This window comes from Carassius auratus, chromosome 5 (genome assembly GCF_003368295.1).
Source record: "Carassius auratus strain Wakin chromosome 5, ASM336829v1, whole genome shotgun sequence".
NCBI lineage: Eukaryota > Metazoa > Chordata > Actinopteri > Cypriniformes > Cyprinidae > Carassius > Carassius auratus.
In genome coordinates, this window is record NC_039247.1 from 24,817,699 (window position 1) to 24,833,385 (window position 15,687).

General features: G+C 42.2%; 1 protein-coding gene across 1 annotated transcript; it reads right to left on the reverse strand.

Moving 5' to 3' along the window:
* Positions 1-8,189: 8,189 nt before the first annotated feature.
* Positions 8,190-13,433, reverse strand: LOC113083028 (uncharacterized). The gene is made up of 5 exons (XM_026254365.1): positions 13,254-13,433; positions 12,575-12,847; positions 10,726-11,055; positions 10,256-10,489; positions 8,190-8,919 (listed from the first exon to the last, which is right to left on the reverse strand). Exons 1-5 carry the CDS (start codon positions 13,315-13,317, stop codon positions 8,849-8,851), a joined length of 972 nt encoding a protein of 323 aa, XP_026110150.1. The 5' UTR covers positions 13,318-13,433; the 3' UTR covers positions 8,190-8,848.
* Positions 13,434-15,687: the final 2,254 nt, after the last annotated feature.

The following is a 15,687-nucleotide window of genomic DNA, read 5'->3' on the forward strand; positions in this document are numbered from 1 at the left end:
CTGTTGCTCCCATTGTATTAGGTCACCCCTGGTTGTCCAAACATAATCCACGAGTGGAATGGGGTTCTAACACTGTCACATTGTGGAGTGAAAGATGTCATGAGTCTTGTCTGGTTTCTGCTTGTCCTGTTGTTCCTGTTTCTGTCTTACAGAAGGAGACCATGGCTTTGCCAAACGTGCCCTTTGAGTATCTGGACCTGAAGGAAGTGTTCAGTAAGTCCCGGGCTGCTTCTCTTCCTCCGCATCGTCCCTACGACTGTGCTATAGACTTAGTGTCAGGTAAATCTCCGCCTAAAGGCAAGTTATACTCTCTTTCTATTCCTGATAGGGAGGCCATGGAGAAATATATTTCTGATTCCCTAGACTCTGGGTTCATCCGTCCTTCCTCTTCTCCAGCGGGGGCGGGCTTCTTTTTTGTGGGTAAGAAGGATGGTTCTCTGCGACCTTGTATTGATTACCGAGAGCTGAACAACATTACTATTAAGAATACTTATCCATTACCACTCATGTCTTCAGCTTTTCGAGAGGTTGCAGGGAGCATCTGTATTCACAAAATTGGATTTACGTAACGCTTATCATTTGGTCCGCATCAGGAAGGGGGATGAATGGAAAACTGCCTTTAATACCCCTAGAGGGCACTTTGAATATTTGGTGATGCCGTTCGGGCTCTCCAACTTGCCCGGGGTTTTTCAAGCACTCGTGAATGACGTGTTGAGAGATATGGTAGATCAGTTTATATATGTTTACCTGAATGACATTCTGATTTTTTCTTCATCTCTCCAGGAACATGTTCAACACGTCAGACGAGTGCTCCAGAGGTTATTAGAGAATGGGCTTTTTGTCAAGGCGGAGAAGTGCGTATTCCATGCACAGTCGGTCCCCTTCCTAGGGTTTATCGTGTCGTCTGAGGGAATACGAATGGACCCTGACAAGGTAAAGGCTGTGATAGATTGGCCATCTCCAGATTCCCGTAAGGCCCTACAGCGGTTTCTGGGGTTCGCCAACTTCTATCTGCGTTTTATTCGCAATTACAGCCAACTAGCCTCACCTCTGACAGCCTTGACCTCCCCCAGTACTCCGTTCAGGTGGTCTGACGCAGCTGAGACTGCGTTCTCTAACCTGAAGAACCGCTTTGTTTCGGCTCCCATCCTTGTCGCCCCTGATCCCACACGGCAGTTCGTGGTGGAGGTCGACGCATCAGAGGTGGGGGTAGGAGCAGTGTTGTCCCAACGTGCTGCTTCAGATGATAAGGTCCACCCTTGCGCATTTTTCTCTCATCGATTATCTCCTGCCGAACGTAATTATGACATTGGCAATAGAGAGTTGTTGGCGGTCAAATTAGCGTTGGAGGAGTGGCGCCACTGGTTAGAGGGTTCAGGGGTTCCCTTTATTGTTTGGACCGATCATAAGAATTTAGAGTACATTAGAACTGCTAAAAGACTCAATTCCAGGCAGGCTCGGTGGGCACTTTTTTTCGTCCGTTTTGAATTTACCCTATCGTACCGCCCGGGTTCCAAAAATGTTAAACCCGATTCTTTGTCACGTCTTTTTGATCCCTCTGCACGTCCCGTTACTCCCGAGTGTATTTTGCCTGAGAGATTAGTAGTCTCAGCACTCGTATGGGAGGTCGAGTCGAAGGTCAAGACGGCCTTAGAAGGGGTAATGCCTCCATCCGGTTGCCCACCGAACCGCTTATTTGTGCCGGAGGAGTTAAGGTCCGAAGTTGTCCGGTGGGGTCATTGTTCCAACATGGCTTGTCATCCAGGGATAAGTAGAACTAATGGGTTTGTTAGACAACGATTCTGGTGGCCACGTATGGCTCGCGACGTCCGCGATTTTGTTTTGGCTTGTTCAGTTTGTGCCAGTGGTAAGTCAACTAACTGACCTCCTGATGGGCTCCTTCAACCGCTGTCTGTCCCTTCGAGACCCTGGTAAGGAGGAGTTCTTAGAGGGAGGGGGGGGTACTGTCACGGTTGGTAAACCATGATCTCGGGTTGTTTACACTTTGTGGTGAATTCTGTGTGTTCTGCGTCTGCACTGATTAGTTGTGGGCGTCTCCGTTAATTGTATCAGCAACAGCTGCCACTCATTACTCATCTCCTGTATATTGGCTTGTCTCACGTCTTGTGTTTATGAGATCGTTGTTTCATGTCGTTGTGTTTACCCCCCGTCTGGCTTCTGTGTAGTTTGCGTTTGGATGTCTGTGTTTCCCCCGAACCTCATCCACTCTCTGCACGATCACTCAGCCACGGACACTTACCTTCGGCTCTGTTCCCCGCAGTTCCTGTGCCACTCTGTCCTGCTGCCTCACGCTGTCAAGACACGGATTCCTCACCTACACTCCATTACCACCTGGACTTCTCACCATCTATCATCCCTCTGGAGTGTTACTGCCTCATCGTCTTTGTGTGTCTTTGTACCATATCTCATCATCTCATTAAACCTTGTTAACTCACTATTGTTTCCGGACTGTCCTTTCACCAGCCGTCACAACTTCCTGTCAACCTAAATCCTCTTGCTGGAGCTTCCACCTACAAATCAACAATCCACCTTCCCAGAAGTAAACCACCCCTGAATCAGATGTATGCGTAGCGTTGCTAGCAATTGATATACACTTGGCTAGGGAAGGGTCTGCTTTCTGTGCTGCAGCTAAGTGTTCTCTATCTGTTTCAGGGTTTAATTTCTCATGAGCTACATCAAGGTCAGGGATTATAGACAGGACACACTCCACTGACTTAGGACCGTTAATCAAAAAGGAATCTGAGAGATCCACCATCTCCTCAAATTTCTTTGACTGGGCACGGGTAACGGCACAAGCGGGAAATGCCGAAGGGAAATTCGCTGCTAAATCAGGGTTGTTTGTGGTACTAGGTTTATAGGATACAACTGGCCTAGGAAAGACAGTGCCACCCACAAGGTAATTTCCTAGTATCAAATCAACCCCCTCAACAGGTAGTTGTGGGCGCACAGCTAAGCTGACCGGCCCACTAAAAAGGTCAGACTTCAGATACACAGTGTGAAGTGGTACATTCACACAGTGCATATTAATACCACGAATTAAGATGTTGTTACCGGTAAACGAGTCAGCCGAAAAAGGCAAGACAGCTGCAGATATGAAGGACTGGGCTGCACCAGTGTCACGCAAGATTGTAACCGATTTACAACTAGAATCGGGAGACAGAGAAACTGTGCCTTCAAACAAGAAAGGCTGATAATTCTCTTCACCAAGAGAGCTCACATTACCTAGAGCTTGTACCAGTGTTACATTTTTGGGTTTGGAGGACATCCTTTTCTGTTTCCAAGCCTTACAGTCTGAAATTAAATGGTTTGGATCAAGGCAGAAGAAACAGACACGCCTTTCTTCACCGCTCGCAAACTTATGACCAAATTTAGACTGCATCTCAGTTTTAGACGAGTGCACAACAGGCGAGTGCACAACAGGCGGGGCAACCAAGTTGCCAACCCTTTTCTCTCTCACAAATTCAACATATGTTTGGTTGACTGTTTTCGAATGAGTGCGGAATTTCTGTCTATAGGCCTCAGGGACAAGTTCATATGCTCGCAAAACTGCAGACTTAACGATGTCATATTCAAGATAGCTTTCAATAGGAAGGGCAGAGCAAACTTTCTGTGCTTTCCCCGTTAGGCTACATTGGAGTAACAGAGCCCACATATCTTTTGGCCATCTCAACTTACCAGCAACACGTTCAAATGCAACAAAGTAGGAATCAACCTCCGTCTCTCTAAACGGAGGCACAAGTCTTATGTACCTACTAACGTCAAAAGTATCACTGGAGGGTGAATGGGAAAAGTACTGCGTATCTGTACTGCCAGAAGATTTTAAAGGTGATGAGATGGATGGAAGCCTAGTACGCGGGGATGGAACTGGCTTTTGAGCTAATCGCTTTGCTTCAAGATCCAGTTTACGTATTTGGATGTCTCAGTCAGCCTGAGTCTCTACTACACGAAGCCTAATCATTTCTGCCTCACATTCTTGTTTTTTAATCAAAAGCTCCATTTCCTTTAACTTTAAGGCAATCCTAGGATCATGAGACACCACAGAGCTGAAATTCACATTTTCAGCTGCGGTTTCCACTACCTCCTCAGACTGAACTGCAACACCACCCTCAGACTCCTCTGGCAAAATACCAGCATCTACCAATTTCCCAAACAGGTCATCCTTCAGCACTTGTTTTGTAACATCTTTTCGAATATCAATATGGAAGAACTCTGCCACCAAAATAAGATGGCGGAATGGAATCTTCTAACCACCTCTTGCGAATCTCCTGACTAACCAGCTAAGAGCAAGCTGGATTCTTCGTTCCTTTACTCGGGCCGCTGAGCTGCTGCTCCGAGGAAGTGAACCCCATTCCTCCCAGACTTGGATGACGAGGTTGCTAAGGTGTTGGCTGCATTCCAATCAGCTCGTGCTAACACTGGCGGGTCAGAGATCTTCAAAAAAAGTCGACGGAGCGAAAGGCCAAGGATACACACACATTTCGCCCGTCGAGGAATCCATTGCCACGCACCTCTGCCCCTTCCCCACCTCCCTGAAAACAGGTGCTACGCTGCTGTCAAGGCTTTACCATCTGACCACACACGTTGCTGACAAAGTATAAACAGCCTTGGGGGAAGCGATCTCAACTCTGCTCCAAGTTTCTCAGGCATTGTATGCCTGTACACTGACTGAACTGCTGTGAAGAGAGAACTGAAGATGAACACAGAGCCGAGCCAGATAACGAACAATAGACCGACTCGTTCACGAGTCAAGAACCGGTTGCATCTGTTTTCGGATCACCAGTACTTCTTTCGGACAGTTCGATTCAATAAACCGGTTGAAGAAAACGGTTCACTGGACATAATGGCGTCATTGGCGATGATTGCCCTTGATTTGAGCCTTCGGTTTACCCGCACTCATAACACTAGCACAGAATCAGTTCAGAATCGATCACCAAAAAAATCAGTTCAGTTCAGACGCTCTGTGTGTCGGTCTGTGACACACAGCTCCTCGTTTCTCGAATCGGACACGTCTGACAGAAACGGTTCTTGACTTGTGAACGAGTCATTATCTGTCTCTGCTCGGTGTTCATCTTCAGTTCTCTCTTCACAGCAGTTCAGTCAGTGTACTGTTTGAGTAAATGAATTACTCCGGGATATTTTTGTTTTTTTTTAACTCAGAGGGAGTGTCAGCCACATAAAAAAAGTTAACAGCTTAAGTAATTTGTGTAATTTTTATGTGGCCAGGGTCTTCTATGACTATGTAATTTTTAATTTAATTTGCAGATTTTTTTTTAGACTGCCTATCCTTTTCTAAGTCATAGAAATATGTTGTTTTCTTCTCACCTTCTTCGATCCATCTAGCCCTGGATCGTACAAATTCTCCACTTGCTTTTTCTAAATAAATTTCATCAAAACGTTTTTGGAAGGAGTTCAACTCAGTTAGTTCTTCCTCCATAGCATTAATTTTACCACAGAGAATGTTAATCCTTTTCAGTATTTCTTACTGTTTTAGTTAACTTGCTTTTGACGTGCTTATCCCCATTTCAATTGCCAACCTCTTTGTTTCAAGTTTAAACCATTCCCACTTTCCTTTATTTGAAATATCCATTCCTTTTACTTTTATATTCCAAATTTGTAGGGTTATTCAATCTCCAATAGTCAAAAGTAGTGATGCACCGGTTGACCAGCCATAAATCGCAACTGGTTTAGCAGATGTCATCCCTTCAATCATTGCACTGAAACATCTCATAAATGAAGCGCTGAGACGGATCATTGTGTTAAAACCCTCAAATCCACTCTTTTAGAAGCGGATGAAAAAAGATTCTGCAATGTTGAAATGGAGCCCTTGTACTGTCTGGCTACACTAATAGATCAGATGTAACGAAAACAATATAATAATAATAATAGGCCTAATAATAATAATAATAATAGTAATAAGCTAGGCTCTACATAATAACAGGCTATAATCTGTCATTTTTTGTTTGTTTAATAAAAAGGTACAAGGATACACTTGAATTAAAGCTGCAGTGGTAACTTTTGACGCTCTAGCGGTTAATAAACAGAACTGCTTGCGTCTTGCGGAAGAACATCGTAGCCAGAGCTACTTCTCTCTGTTTATGTCTATGAAGAATCACAAAGGTACTGGGTTACTCCGCCGCGGTACCCCCGAAGCAATCTAAAATAGTCTGAATATAAACACTTATTATAGGTGTACCCTAGTGATTCAGGACAAGCTAAAAACGCGGTTTGGAAAATGGATTCATGGTGTACTCGCTTATTATATACATTTTTCTACATTTTGAACACAAACAAAGTTACGGACCGCAGCTCTGATTGGTTGTTTCTTAACGGGAGCGATGTATTTCTGCAAATGGCAATAGGACCACTGGGAGGAGCCAGAGGAGGTTGATTTTTTCACAGATTATCTGTCTCATATTCTACTGTCAGGAAATAATGACAGGTTTAACAAATATGTAAAAAATATATTTTTACAAAAGTTACCTACTGCAGCTTTAACAAAAGAGCAGGAATGAGCAATTCTGTCCAAAGTATATTAGGGCTAAACTAAACCTCCAAATGTTTCAGTCAAAAATAGACTGGGAAAAAAGACTCATTAATATGATTAAAAAGCCCAAGGGGCTTGGAAAACGTGTGATTCGTTTTTCAATCAAGGTTATGGAACGTATCATATATGCATCAAGGATCAACCTTTTTCCCATCGATGATTGCTTATCCTTCCTTCAAAAAAGCCTTCATTCCGTGGCGCCTGGCTTCGTCCACCAGTGGTCACAGCTTCTCCCCCGCCTCCCGATCCTCATTGGAGAAATCCTTTTTAAAGATGATCTTCTTCTCTTTGCACACTCTGGCCTTCCTCGACATCTTCCACACTTCGTCCTTCACCGTTCGCGAAACAAAATGCATAATGATGGGTCTTGGCATGTTGTTAGTCATTGCACCTTTTATACCCAAACGGTGAACAGTGTCAACATTTCGGCGGAGCTCATCAACAGACATGGGTATCACTCTCGAATTCATCTCTGGTTGTCTCATCTTCCTTCTCAGGTAACCCCAAGACACTTCAGAACAGTTCCAAAGTTACAAGTCATTGGAGTCTCATGTGCAGTTTACAAATGGATGGGTTCAGGAGCTGCAGATCATAAAGCCGGTGTTGTGCCCAATTTCGACCCCCTGCCGAATTATTACCCCCCTAGTATTGTTAGGTTTAGGAGTAGGTGTGTGGGAGGGGTTAGGATTAGGTAATCAGGTAGCGAGTTGAACAAGGGGGGTAGTAATTCAGCAGGGGGTCGAAAATGGGCACAACACCGGCAAACAGTATACAGTAATCCGGACAAGGGTAAACTGCGCTCCACCTAGCTGCTAGTTAAGTAACTGTTAGCGCCACTAACAACCACTCACAAATGTACTTTTAACTATGTGTTTCAAAGTGTAGTTAGTAACTGTCAACCCTCCCATTTTTTTCCCGTGTTTCTCACGTATTTGAGCTCTTTTCCCGCGGTCTTCCCGTTTTAGTATTTTCCTGTAAAATATCCTGTTAGCCCCTCCATCGGACCTGTCAGTCTTTGTACAGTTGTCCTGTTACTCCTTGCCCTTCTAGCGAAACGGAGGTTTTTTTTTTTTTTACCTAAAAGCAACCTTAGCGTGATGTTGGCTTTTTTAAGATAAAACCGTGGTTGTTATGAGAGCACAAATTCACGCCAATCTGTAAGCAAAGTCACATTAGACAAGTATTTGCTGTCAGCAGAGGGATAGCAACAGAAAGATGAATGTTGAAATTTTCCCGTATTTTGGATGATTAATCCGGGAAATTTCCCTTATTTTCCGATGTTCAATGTTGAGAGGGAGTACGTCTAAACTCTGTGCAGTAGTCCAAGTAGCGGTAAAGGAGGCCATCAACATGGCGGCCACGCCAAGTAATGATGTCATGACACCCAAGCCCTACAGGCAGTGAATGGTGGTGTGAGACTGAGTTACATACTGACAGGATAATGATGTAAGGAGGAGGGAGGAGCTAATCAATTACTATAGAAACTAACAGGATGGGCAAAGGATCAAGGGAACACAGAAACAATGGGGAACAAGAACATTTCAAAATAAGAGTCCGCAAAACCAAAGACAAGGGAACACAGACTGGGATCCTGACACTAAGAAATAATCATTAAAGCCAGACATTTTTTTTTGTACTAGTGACCTTTAATTTGGAGCAAGGTAAAAACTGGGGTAGTGACTTTTTTGTGTCAGACATGTGTCACTTTGTTCACATCTGATTGGTCCAATTTCAGCTGAACATTCAGTTGTGAAACAGCAATACAATCCTTTGAATGCACTGTACTTCAGCCTTCACAGCCTCGTTTTCATTCATGTCATAACTGAAATACTACCCTAAATAATACCACAACAAAAGTCTATAGCAGGGATCCTCAAATATGGACCTCAAGATCCACTTTCCTGCAGAGTTTGGCTCTAACCTTAAACAAACACGCCTGAGCATTCTAATCAACGTCTTTGGGATCATTAGAAAATCACAGGCAGGTGGCTTTGATCAGTGTTGGAGCCAAACTCTGCAGTGCATTGGACCTCCAGGGCAAGATTTGAGGAAGGTCTTTAATTAGATGATTTTGGCTTGGCATGAAGTCATGTAATTTTTTACACTGTTATTTGAGGGACCCCCTACAGCCTAGCTGTTAGGGTATAAAGGTATATGAATATAAGGTCTAAAAAAAATGTGTACTACTTCAGGGTTTTAATGTCACAACATTTCATAAAAAAAAAAAAAAAAAAAAAAAAGAAAAGATATGACCACTTTCGGAAAGCAAAAAGCTTAAGAAAGTTAAATGACACCAATCAATGTAACCAGCAAGTGTAAGAAAATAAGAACAGTCCAGAATGTGTGACGAGTACCTGTGGAAGAAAAGCAGTGTTAATAATAGTACACACAGAAACAACACTCAGTGTTTTCAATGCTGAATCTCTGTCTACAGATACACTCCTAAAGTTACAGGTTTGAAAAGGGGGGTTTGATGACATAAAAAAACTACTCTTGGTTCCCCAAAAGTTCTTTAAATAAACTGAATTGTTTTTGTGAAGAACGTTTAAAAAAAAAAAAATTTCCAGTAAGAACCTTTAATAGAATGTTAAGATTCCATGGATGTTGAAGGTTCTTTGTGGAACCATAGATGATAAAATCATTTTAAGAGTGTATGAAAGAGTGACTTTGGTTTTACACCCAGAAATCAAACACTGGCTGTGTCCAAATTCAGGGTCTACATCCTTCGGAGGACGCATTTGAAGGATGTTACGTCACAGCGCCGCGACGAAGGCTGTCCAAATTCGTAGGATCCTTCAAATGCGGCCCACAAATGCGTCCTCCTTTTCCCCGAATTCGAAGGATGGGTGTGATGGATCCTTTCGCGTCCTACCTATCCCATAATTCTTTTCGGCAGGACGAAGCGAGCGGTAGCGGAGTGGGGGAGGAGTATTATTTTCGATGTTTTTTAAAAACTGGCTTTTCAAAAAGATATATTTTCAGTGGTTTTCTAGTTAGGCATTTTGTTTTAGCATTAAGCATTTTTTTTTTTTACATGTGTACGTGTATATGTAAAAAAAAAACGTTTACTTTCGTAAACTAGCTTCTTCCTTACTGCCTGTGTGAATATCCCCTTACACACAGCTTATTTGTTAGTGATTGAAGCTGTTTTAACGCTTCAATGGACGAAAGAGCAGACAGAAGTGTTTATAAAGCTCCGGGGAGAGAACGATGAGCTCTTCACCCGCTTCTTGCTTGGCGCTGTCACGGTTGCTAGGCGACAGGATATGCGCAACGGTTAAGGGAGGGAACTGAAAGAAGGGTAGGCTGTCCAAATTCACAAACACCGACTTCCGGTTTTTGCGGTCGTCGGAGGACCCATCCTCCTTCAACCGGGTAGGAAGGATCCTAAGGAGGATGCAGACCCTGAATTTGGACACAGCTACTATGTGTAAAATAAGTAGCACCCAAACCAACATCCAGGGGGAACAAAAGTTCAGATATGTCTCAATTGTGCACTCATTAATTGAGAGCACAACAACTTCGCTCAAAGAATATAAAATTCAATACAAAATGTCTAAATTAACATTTATGAAATCTTATTGAAATATAAACAAAATAATAATTACTGCAATCATTATTAGCATTTTATATGAATCAACAGCCAAATGATGCACACTGTCAAAGTTTTTTTTTTCACTTATAACCCACCTGTAGATTTTAGGATGAACACTTTGCTGTCTCTTCCCAGGGAGTTTGAGGTGGTGCATGTATATTTTCCTGGACTGAGTGCTGAGGACTTGATCACTGAGGAGCTGATCTTCTCTTTCAGATGATCTGATGACCATGTGTAGTCAGGAGCCGGGTTTGCCTTCACTGTACAATCTAGCATGACCTTATCATCTTTAATGATGGTCTCTGTTGAACTGGAGTGCTGTGGTTTATCTGAGGAGGACAGAGATACATTTCTCAGCACAATGGCATCACGATGAGCAGCTGTTAATAAAAAAATCACTAAAAATACAACTGAAACTGTATTCATTGAATTAATATCTAATATATGATCAAATAGTTTCAATTAATATTCAAATGTCTGTGTGTGATGAAATAGGACAGTTGTACACCCTTCAAACAGAAAATATAAACTGATTATATGGCTAGCTTAGCAATAATAAACTTACAGTATACTTCGACATTAAGAGGTTTTGATGAATTTTTAGGGGGAGGTTGAGGTCCTTCTGCTCCCAGATCCAGCTCTGCTTCACACCAGTACTGAGCTCCATCGTCAGCTCTGTTTGGACGGATTAGGAGTGTGACCGCTTTATTTACTGGAGTCTCGATGGTGTCAGTGAAGGTGGTTTGATTCAGCAGAGTATGTCCTTTGTACCATTTGACAGTGAGATACTCAACAGGAGCCACATCATGAACGTCACACTGGAGCTCATACTGCTGTCCCTCTATCATTGGTCCTCTGTGAATCACAGTTCTGATGGAAACACTGTCTGGAGTCTCTGTGGAGGAAGATTTACACACTCTGAAATTTGCTGTGATTAATGTACATTTATTAAATACAGGTGGATCTCAATAAATTATATTGTCATGGAAAAGTTAATTTATTTCAGTAATTCAACTCAAATTGTGAAACTTGTGTATAAAATAAAAGTAGTTTAAGTCTTTGTTTCTTTTAATTGTGATGATTTTGGCTCACATTTAACAAAAGCCCACTAATTCACTATCGCAACAAATTAGAATACTTCATAAGACCAATGTTTTTATTTTAGTGAATTGTTGGCCGCCTGGAATTGTTTCTCATCTTCCTCTTGACAATACCCCATAGATTCTCTCTGGGGTTCAGCTCTGGTGAGTTTGCTGGCCAGTCAAGCACACCAACACCATGGTCATTTAACAAACTTTGGGTGCTTTTGGCAGTGTGTCCAGGTGCCAAATCCTGCTGGAAAATGAAATCAGCATATTTAAAAAGCTGGTCAGCAGAAGGAAGCATGAAGTGCTCCAAAAGTTTTTGGTAAATGGGTGCAGTGACTTTGGTTTTCAAAAAAACACAATGGACCAAGACCAGCAGATGACATTGCACCCCAAATCATCACAGACTGTGGAAACTTAATACTGGACTTCAAGCAACTTGGGCTATGAGCTTCTCCATCCTTCCTCCAGACTCTAGGACCTTGGTTTTCAAATGAAATACAAAACTCATCTGAAAAAAGGACTTTGGACCAATGGCAGCAGTCAATTTCTTCTTTAAGATGCCTCTGTCGTTGTCTGTGGTTCAGGAGTGGCTTGACGAGAAATACGACAACTGTAACCAAATTCCTTGACACATCTGTGTGTGGTGGCTCTTGATCCCTTGACCCCAGCCTCAGTGCATTCCTTGTGAAGTTCTCTATAATTCTTGAATCAATTTTGCTTGACAATCCTCATAAAGCTGCGGTTCTCTCGGGTTGGTTGTGCATCTTTTTCTTCCACACTTTTCCCTTCCACTCAACTTTCTCTTAACATGCTTGGATACAGCACTCTGTGAACAGCCAGATTTTTTGGCAATGAATGTTTGTGGCTTGCCCTCCTTATGCAAGGTGTCATGATTGTCTCCTGGACAACTGTCAGATCAGCAGTCTTCCCCATGATTGTGTAGCCTAGTGTACCAAACTGAGAGACCATTTTGAAGACTCAGGAAACATTTGCAGGTGTTTTGAGTTGATTAGATGATTGGCATGTCACCATATTCTAATTTGTAAACATGTTTTTTAATTGGTTTTATGAAGTATTCTAATTTGTTGAGTTCGTGAATTGGTGGGTTTTTGTCAAATGTGAGCAAATCATCACAATTAAAAGAACCAAAGACTTAAACTACTTCAGTCTGAGTGCATTGAATTTATTTAATACATGAGTTTTACAATTTGAGTTGAATTACTGAAATAAATGAACTTTTAACCTCCAAACTTTTCTAATTCATTAAAATGCACCTGTATTTCTGAGAATGAAAATAAAATATATATCAATAACAAAGAAACTAACTGTAAACAGCAACTGGGAGCTCTTCTATACACTGATTCTTATCGCCTATTTTATAGAATATGTAGCAGAATGGCTTTATGTCCCATTCTGTCAGGTTTAGCACTCTCCATGTGATCAGATTCTGGTTTTTGGTCATAGGCACTGCTCCCTCAATGGCTTCCCATCCTATCCCTTTATGTAGGACTGAAGTTTTACAGTTAACTGCAACAGAACCGCCGTATCTCACAACAACTCTCTGTGGGTTGAGCTGAAGAGGACATTCAGCTTGTGCACCTGTTAAACACATTGAGAAGGTTGCGATTTAAAACTTGTGAAGTTAGAGCACTGAAGTATCACATTACAAGCAGACACAAAAATAACCTACAGTACCATGAGTCTTTAAGACTTACAAACTGACCACTACCTGCTTCTAGAGCTTTGTATTTTATAGAGCTGGGCAAGTAAAATTTAGTTTTTGGTTGCTGTAAAAGTCCATCTATACTGTTATAATCATATGTAAAAAAAAAAAAAAAAAAAAAAAAAACATGTCAATTGAATAGAAATTAATTAATTATTCAAGTTTCATTAATTACTCCAAACATTTTTCCTTAAAAAAGTTATTAATCTCAAAGAAAGCAAAAGCTAAAAACATATCTAAGCTCAATCTATGTAAAGAAAGTTTGCACATCAGTATACAAACCTGTGAGACTCTGAAGCTGTGAAACTGAAGAGAGAAAAACAAATCCAAAGAAAAGTTGAAGCATATTCCGTGCTCAAGAAAAAGAAACTGAGCAGAAAATGTTGGAAATAAGGCCCTTAACTTTCTGACAGAAACTCTGACTGTACAGTCTGTGATTGAAGCTGTGCTTTGAGCACACCATAATAATAAAAAAGGGCATACCCCGTCCCCGCCCAGAAAATATTTTGAGAGGTCATTTCAGTGGAGACTGATTCCAAGAATTGTTCACATTAATAGATGGTCTGACGGCTGAAGGTCTGAAATTCATGGTAGCTTTCATTGGCCAAGGCCCGCCCATGAGGCCATTTGAGCGACATGTCAAACAACCAATCACAGTTTGTTTCATTCATCGTCACGTTTCAAAGCATGGAAATGTCACCACAATAACAGACTAGTCTGTAAAACTCTCAGACGGATGATGGGCAAGTGAAAAAAGCCCTAAACATCAAGGATATAGCAAAGTGTAAGGTGGAAAACACAGGAAGGGTGCGAATGAGGAAAAAAGATGGAAGGGTAGGGGTGATAACAGTGGTGCCAATGAATGTTACAATGGGGGAATTAATGAAGAATATCAAGGAAGCAAAAGTTGTGAAAGTCCAAAGGATGAAAACATCAAGAGATGGAGAGGTAAAGGGCACAGAAACAGTTTCAATAGAATTTGAGGAAGAAATGCAAAAAAGAATAACATATGCAGAAGCTGTCAGGGTTCATGGGAAAAAGGAGAAAAAGATAACAAGCTGCATGAAGAGGTAGGTGTAGATACACTAGAGTGCAGGCAAAGTAGCTTTGAAGGAGTGTTTGTGAAAAAAACTGATTTAGTTACGTTCATAGCAGGAGTGATAAAAAGCACGGCAGAAGTAAATCTAAAAATGACAAAATTCAGTTGGTGGTTAAAGCAGCAGTCAATCACTAGGGATTAACTGGACTGACATCGGAAGAAGTGAGGGAGACCCTTACTAATCAGTCAAGTCATCATGGGTTGGTTAACAATATTAATGGTTATTATTTTGGAATGCCAGGAGCTTACTGGCTAATGAACAAGAATTTAAACATATTTTGAATGAGAAACCAGATGTAATTGCATTCAAGAATCCTGGTTGAAGCAAAATCTAGACTTTGCTATTCATGGGTATACAATAATAAAGAGAGATGTGTGCCGGGCAGCATAAAGTATTAGTTTGTTCAGATTCATCAACAGTTTTAGCAAGTATAAGGTCATTTTATTTAAAAAGTTGGCAAGATATACTGTATGAAGTCCTACAGTCAGTTACAAGAATATTTAATCAAGGAAGGCAGATAAAAATTGTATTGGTACCAGAACATGTAGGGATAAGAGGAAATGAAATGGCAAATGAATTAGCCAAAACAGCGTTAACAAAAGGAAACATAGAAATGCAAGTATAAGTAAAGCAGAGGTTAAAAGTGTGATATAGAAGACAGTAAATAAAATGTGGTAAGAGAGGTGGGATAGAGAGGGAAAAGGAAGACATTTTATACCAAATCCAGAGGGATGTTAAATGTTCAGTGTTTGCAAGTGGAAATTGCAGAGAGGAAACGGTCATTTCTAGGTTAAGATTGGGACATTGTTTATTAGACAAAACACTCAAGTTAATAGGAATGTATCTGCAAATGTTCTAAATCATTGCCGCCCGGGAAGCATGGCTCAGGGACGAGTGGGCACGTGGCACTGCTCTTGATGGGAGAGGCACAATGGGCGTACTTTGCACTTATACCGGAATGGAGTGCTTTAATTAGAAATTGAGGAAGGAGATCCTGGGCCTGATTGGGCTATCGCCGATCAGCATCGCTCAACTCTTCCAAGAATGGACCTTCCACCCGTGGCAGCTGGCCCGGGCTCAAGCCACCAACCTTTCTCGCCTTGCCCAACACTGGTTACTGGCCTGGGGTCCCACCACACACCAGCCTGCAAATTCCTTGCCACCTGGCAGGGGCCTGACACCATCACGGAGAAGTTCGGCACCGTTAACTACCATGTGCGGCAACAAGGAAAAAGAAAAGAGGACCAGCTGTATCATGTGAATCTCCTGAAACGCTGGGTTGGGACCAGGGCCCCAGCTCTCTGCCTTCGCCATCGAGGAAGAGGTACAGGAGACGAAGTCTCAGAGATTGACGGCATACTCGATGCCCCGGGTCGACAAGCTGTTGGATCTCCTTGGAAGGGCCGTTTTATCTCACCAAGGGCTACTGGCAGGTCCCCCTAACTGAAACAAGCCAAGCCGAAGACAGACTTCTAAACCCCAAGTGGCCATTGGCAGTACAGGGTTCTTCCTTTCGGCCTGCACGGGGCCCCAGCCACCTTTCAGCGTCTAATGGACGTCCTCCTGCGGCCACACCAAGCCTACGTGTCTGCCTACCTGGATGACATCATTATCCA

Excerpts from the sequence above, each read along its gene's own strand:
- LOC113083028 (XM_026254365.1), bottom strand. The coding sequence starts at position 13,317 with ATGCTTCAACTTTTCTTTGGATTTGTTTTTCTCTCTTCAGTTTCACAG. Across the intron at positions 12,848-13,253 it reads ACAGCTTCAGAGTCTCACAG|GTGCACAAGCTGAATGTCCT; the intron begins GTTTGTATACTG and ends TGTGTTTAACAG. Across the intron at positions 10,490-10,725 it reads TCTTAATGTCGAAGTATACT|ATAAACCACAGCACTCCAGT; the intron begins GTAAGTTTATTA and ends TGTCCTCCTCAG.